This window comes from Festucalex cinctus, chromosome 11 (genome assembly GCF_051991245.1).
Source record: "Festucalex cinctus isolate MCC-2025b chromosome 11, RoL_Fcin_1.0, whole genome shotgun sequence".
NCBI classification, from domain to species: domain Eukaryota; kingdom Metazoa; phylum Chordata; class Actinopteri; order Syngnathiformes; family Syngnathidae; genus Festucalex; species Festucalex cinctus.
Genome location: NC_135421.1, coordinates 24,828,152 through 24,834,023, shown reverse-complemented (window position 1 = coordinate 24,834,023; position 5,872 = coordinate 24,828,152). Strand labels below are relative to the sequence as shown.

The following is a 5,872-nucleotide window of genomic DNA, read 5'->3' as shown; positions in this document are numbered from 1 at the left end:
TCTTCTTCGTCGGTTTATTAGTCGTATATTTTTGAAATGTTGCCCGAATTTTTGTCTGTAGGCACTTAAGAGGATAACGGATAAAGGCGGCTTGAGCATTTATTCTGCATTCTTCATATCCATGTACGTTTTCCCTCACTAGTAAAACAATTCAGTTAAAAAGTATAACGACTGAAACAGTGAAGACAAAATCAGAACCACAGCGTGACAATCCTTTTGCATATGGTTGCCTGACAACATAAATCAGAGAGAAATTACGGTTTGGATTCGATTTTTTAAAATATTGTAATACTTTGTGATTTTTCTTTTAAAATTCGAACTCGTATTATCCTTTTTTTTTCATTTCATATCCGTATTAGAATATAAAGTTGACATAAAAGTACAACGTATGGAAGGAAAGAAGTGCCGTGCGCCTCCACCAATCATGGATCAGTCTCAAACAATCTTTTTACGAACCCAAAATTCAGATGACTCTCTCACTGGCGATCTTCATTAAAGAACTACAACTCAAGTCTATTCACTCCATACACCGACTGAACTACCTGACCCACCGATCTCTGACCTGACTTGACAAACGTTAACCTTTGCCGACCCATCTATCCTGAAAGGTTCCATTGCTTTTCCATATTTGAGTGTCCAGTGCACTTGTGTAAAGCGGCCATGAGTTCCGTGAATGGCGCTATATACATCAAATTTATTACCATCATTATTATTTGAGGACATCACAACCATACTCATAACAATGCGATGGGAGGTTGGAAAAAGCAAATAAAGAGCAAAGTTTGGGAAAACAACGTTATACTGTAAGGGAACTGTACTATCTCGACGCCACTTGGGGTCTTTAGGACTATAACAGTGTCCGTACATACGCACTAACCACTATCGGCTTGCCTTGCATACTTTAGGCTTGCATGTCTGCATTAAGTAATACCTTACTAAATGGGAAACACCTCGCGGCATTAACAGGGACTATGGGGCGTTCACACCTTTCACCAAACGACACGACAGCCATTTTTAGATGTTGTTTTCGATAGTATTTTTGCATGATAGAATCTCGTTAGCAATGGAGCTGATAGAGGTAGATTAGCACACAGTTAGCCGACCGACTACTGTGAGGCCCGGACGGACCACAACCATCATGAGATTTTTAAGGTTTCTGCGGAGCAGCGTGTCCATAGGGAAGGACATAGACTATTATTCCAAATTTTCGCCTTCTCCTTTGTCCATGAAGCAGTTTCTGGATTTTGGTAAGACGTGAAAATGTCACGTAAAATTGCAACAACACAATGTTTTCATTGGGGTCCTCAATTTACGACGCACTATCCGTTTCAAATGCGGCGACCAATTTGTGCGTCAGTCGGAACGCACTGTTGTATCACGAATGCAGTAATAAAGTCGTAATTATCGTGAACATCTGTATAGAAAACCTGTGCAAAGTACTTACTTTGAACCTTAAACTGTCAATGTAAATCTAGGACCCTACAGTATCAGTCAGTTGTTTTTTGTTTTGTTTTTTGGTTCGGCCTTAAAACATTTAACCTTATTGAACATCTACCTGAAAAAGATGTTTACAAGTGCCTAATAAAGTGGCCAGCGTGTATAAAGATGTGTCTCCCTCAACCCAGGTTCAGAAAATGCTTGTGAGAAAACGTCCTTCACATTCCTCAGACAGGAGTTACCTGTGAGGCTGGCAAACATTATGAAGGAGATCAACTTGTTGCCAGATAACCTGCTAAGAACGCCATCTGTGCGCCTGGTACAGAGCTGGTATGCACGAGTTACATTTTCTTGGTTGTCATTTTTTTTTAAGTTTGCCTCTTGATATAGACATATATGGATTTGAGGGGGGGCAAAATAAATTTACAGTTAATTTGCATGAAACAAATTGTGCCTAAATAATTCTGAAATTTCATTTTTATACGTGCAGGTATGTCCAAAGTCTCCAGGAGATCCTCGAGTTTAAAGACAAAAATGCAGATAATGAGAAAGTGACATATGAGTATGTTTTTATTTCACTGGACTTCACTTTTCCTCACAACTCCCCATGTCTCACGCAACACGTGTCCTCCATCAGTTTCACGGATGCTGTGATTAAGATCCGAAATCGTCACAACGACGTCATCCCGACCATGGCGCAGGGGCTCGTGGAGTATAAGGAGGCGCACGGTACCGACCCGGTGGTTAGCCAAAACGTGCAGTATTTTCTGGACCGGTTCTACATGAGCAGGATCTCCATCCGCATGCTGCTCAACCAGCACAGTGAGCATCCATTATCCATCCATCCATCCATTTTCTTGACCACTTATTCCTCACAAGGGTCGCGGGGGGTGCTGGCGCCTATCTCAGCTGGCTCTGGGCAGTAGGCGGGGGACACCCTGGACTGGTTGCCAACCAATCGCAGGGCACACAGAGACGAACAACCATCCACACTCACACGCACACCTAGGGACAATTCGGAGCGCCCAATCAACCTGCCATGCATGTCTTTGGAATGTGGGAGGAGACCGGAGTACCCGGAGAAAGCCCACGCGGGCACGGGGAGAACATGCAAACGCCACCCAGGAAGGTCCGAGCCTGGACTCGAACCGGAGACCTCAGAACTGGGAAGCGGACGTGCTAACCACTCGACTACCGTGCCGCCAGCATCCATTATCAATTGTCAAAACTTTTAAGACATTCAAAATATTAAACTACTATATTACTTTTCCTGTGTGAAATTGTATGTCAGCTTGCACTTATTTATAACTTTTGTGCATTTGCAGCGCTCCTTTTTGGTGGCAAGGTGAAGGTAAACCCAGCACACCCCAAACAAATCGGCAGCATTGATCCACACTGTCGAGTGAGTGAGGTTGTAAAAGGTGAGCACAATTCAATGGAAAAAAAAAAAATGCTCTTACTGTCTACAATTGTTTTCATGTAAGTACTTAGACTTATTTTCCTATTTAGATGCGTATGAAAATGCAAGAAACCTTTGTGACAGATATTACATGAACTCTCCTGAGCTCTTACTGGAGGAATACAATGGTAACTATTTAAAAAAAAAACAAAAAAACAATTTTTATTGGTTGTTAGTCTTTGTTATTGATCGTTGGCTTGTCCTGACAGTCAAAGATAAGGGAAAACCCATCACCATGGTCTACGTCCCATCTCACTTGTACCACATGGTGTTTGAACTGTTCAAGGTAGGTTCTGCTTTTTGCCAAAGGTTAGCCGACCACGTCACCTGTTTTCACATCTTCCACGATATGTTCTGAGTGTAGAATGCCATGCGAGCCACCATGGAACTCTACGGGGACACCATGGATCATCCTCCAGTTCGTGTTCAGGTCGGTCTGGGAACTGAAGATCTGACAGTCAAAGTGAGTGGGACAATGGACATCATTATCTTGTCAGGATTCAATTTTTGAGGACCCAAGGTTAGAAAAAAAAAAAAGAAAGAAAGAGAGCACGGAACAGAAACTGAGCACAATTATACACTAAAAACAAACAATGTATTGGGTCAATATATATCAGCTATATACTCAGAAATCCTTGTTTCCAACAGGTAAGCGACCGCGGAGGAGGCGTTCCCCTGCGCAAGATCGACAGGCTCTTTACGTACACGTACTCGACAGCGCCGCGGCCGAGCATCGACGGGTCCCGGGCTGCTCCTCTGGTGGGTCATTTTGATGTCCAAAAAAAAAAAAAAAAAAAAAAAGAGTCTGAGAAAGTGGCTGCTTTTAGGCTTGGCAACAACTGGCCTGGGATCTGTGCCATTGAGCACGATTCAATTTTGTTTTGTCTGTCGGCTTTTTACATTTTACATTTTACTTTATAAAGATTTTAGGTAGATCAGTCGATTCTAAAATGATTTGATAGTTTGGAATGTTTGCCAAAACACAATTTTTACGTTTTTCCATGCAGGCCGGTTATGGATACGGCTTGCCCATCTCTCGACTGTACGCCCGCTACTTCCAAGGTGACCTCAAACTGTACTCCCTGGAGGGCTACGGGACTGACGCGGTCATCTACATCCGGGTAAAGTTCTACATTCGGCTTCATGTCTCACAAATGAGGGCGAGCCGGAAGCGTGACCCAGCAACTTCCTCGCGACACTTTTCCTCTCAGGCACTGTCTACGGAATCCATCGAGAGGCTCCCGGTTTACAACAAGTCGGCGTGGAAACACTACAAGACGATACACGAGGCAGACGACTGGTGCGTCCCGAGCCGAGAGCCCAAGGACATGACTACGTTTCGTCGGTTCTAGAAGAGAGCAGCCTCTTATATAGCTTAGTGTCTTTGTCTGTGCTGTTCGTGAATGGCGGATGATAAGGGAAGACGTGTGAGCAGATTTTCAATATCCATCTTCGGATCTATGTAATAGTTGGCTCTTTGTCACGACTAGGGCGCGCTAGGGGAACGACCGTGTCTTTCTAGTGCATTTTAAGGCTGGATGATTTGATGCACTCACATTTTTCAGGTTTCGTTACCCACAATATCAAGGCTATCAAATTAATGCTGAAATGGCTTTAAAGGGGAAGTCAACCCACAATTTTTTCAATGAAGCTCGATTATGGAAAAAATAATCATAATATTAAGAGAAATAAAATTCTTTGAAACACTGCAATTACATAACTTTTGGATGAAATACAATTTATTAGTTATTTTAAAATTAAAAAAACATGCAAATTTATAAATTTAAACAACTCAAAAATTAGTATTAAGTCTTTATTTATGATTATGCTGATTTTGTAATAGTGGAGTGTAATAATTTAAAGTGTAATTGAATTTCAATTAATTGCACAGCCCTAATGTGGTCTATGCAGCCATACGAGTCTAAATATGATATTCTGTTTATTAATATTGTGTTAGGTGAATAATGAGTTAGTAAGGATAATACAGCCATTTTTATCCATCTCAGTGGACAGCCATTTTGCCACTTGCTGTCGACTGAAGATGACATCACAGTTGCTCAGGTTTCAGGTAACAACCAATCACAGCTCAGCTTCAGAAAACAGGTGAGCTGTGATTGGTTGTTGCCTGAGCCAAGTGCATGTGGCTTCATAACTCATATTCCACAAAATGTAACATTAATCAGAATGTCACGTTTAGACTACTGAGGTTACATATAGCATTATTGTCAAGAAATGTTTATGGTTGACTTCCACTTTAAAGCCGTTTGAGTTTGTATTTAATATCTTTAATATCGAATAAGTTCTCAAACATGACCTAAAGGTGGATATGAAGAACAAATGCTCAAACTGCTTTCCATAAGTTTGTGTGTCTGATGTGCAATTTCAAGATTTTATCTGTACACAAAGTAAAAAAAAAAAAAGAAGTTACAATACTGTCATGTAATATTTCAGAGAACAACCTGTTTTCCTTAGGTTTTTGTTTATATCTCTTACGGGAACTATTTTACTGTTTTTAAAATGTCGTCATGGTGACATACTTGAGGCAGCAAACAAGTCTCTTCACCGTGTTACAGTGGTTACATTAGGAACTCGGATCAATGCAGGGGCACAGATTTTCTTTTATGTTCAACATCACTAAATGTTACCAATGTCTCACCATGTTACAAAATGCTGATAAAGGATGTTTTTCATCAGCGTTACCGTTTTAGAAGTCCACTTGGTTCTGCCATTTTCATATTGTACAATTTGCTTCCGCTGTTTAATAAGAGCAATATGTTTAAAATGACTCATTTTCCATCTGTTCTCCATTTGAAGTTGGTAACATTTTAGAAACTCCTTTTAAAAAAAGGCAGTCCTTCAAAGATTTTTGCCTAAAAAATAAACTTTAGTCTGAGCCGGTGTTGGATACATGCAAATGGGATACATGCGTTTCCTTTTTAAATGTTCCAGGTCTGCCGTTTTGAATCCAGAGCAGTG

At 41.0% G+C, this 5,872-nt stretch overlaps 1 protein-coding gene across 3 annotated transcripts; it reads left to right on the top strand.

Moving 5' to 3' along the window:
* Window positions 1–36: 36 nt before the first annotated feature.
* Window positions 37–5,789, top strand: pdk1 (pyruvate dehydrogenase kinase, isozyme 1). 3 transcript variants are annotated; one of them, XM_077536710.1, is made up of 11 exons: window positions 37–123; window positions 1,626–1,767; window positions 1,928–1,999; window positions 2,075–2,259; window positions 2,763–2,858; window positions 2,947–3,024; window positions 3,106–3,182; window positions 3,261–3,359; window positions 3,545–3,655; window positions 3,904–4,017; window positions 4,108–5,789. In XM_077536710.1, exons 2-11 carry the CDS (start codon window positions 1,700–1,702, stop codon window positions 4,246–4,248), a joined length of 1,041 nt encoding a protein of 346 aa, XP_077392836.1. In that variant the 5' UTR covers window positions 37–123; window positions 1,626–1,699; the 3' UTR covers window positions 4,249–5,789. The 3 variants fall into 3 exon arrangements, with proteins under 3 accessions (XP_077392836.1, XP_077392833.1, XP_077392835.1); XM_077536709.1 differs by lacking the exon at window positions 37–123 and adding an exon at window positions 802–1,247; XM_077536707.1 differs by lacking the exon at window positions 37–123 and adding an exon at window positions 591–1,247 and having other exon boundaries at window positions 1,928–2,259.
* The last annotated feature ends 83 nt before the right edge of the window (window positions 5,790–5,872 follow it).

What these genes read in the sequence shown, in the direction of transcription:
- pdk1 (XM_077536707.1), top strand. Translation starts at nt 1,139, where the DNA reads ATGAGATTTTTAAGGTTTCTGCGGAGCAGCGTGTCCATAGGGAAGGAC. An exon ending in CATGCTGCTCAACCAGCACA is followed by an intron (nt 2,260 to 2,762) that starts GTGAGCATCCAT and finishes GTGCATTTGCAG; the next exon opens with CGCTCCTTTTTGGTGGCAAG. An exon ending in CTGAAGATCTGACAGTCAAA is followed by an intron (nt 3,360 to 3,544) that starts GTGAGTGGGACA and finishes TGTTTCCAACAG; the next exon opens with GTAAGCGACCGCGGAGGAGG.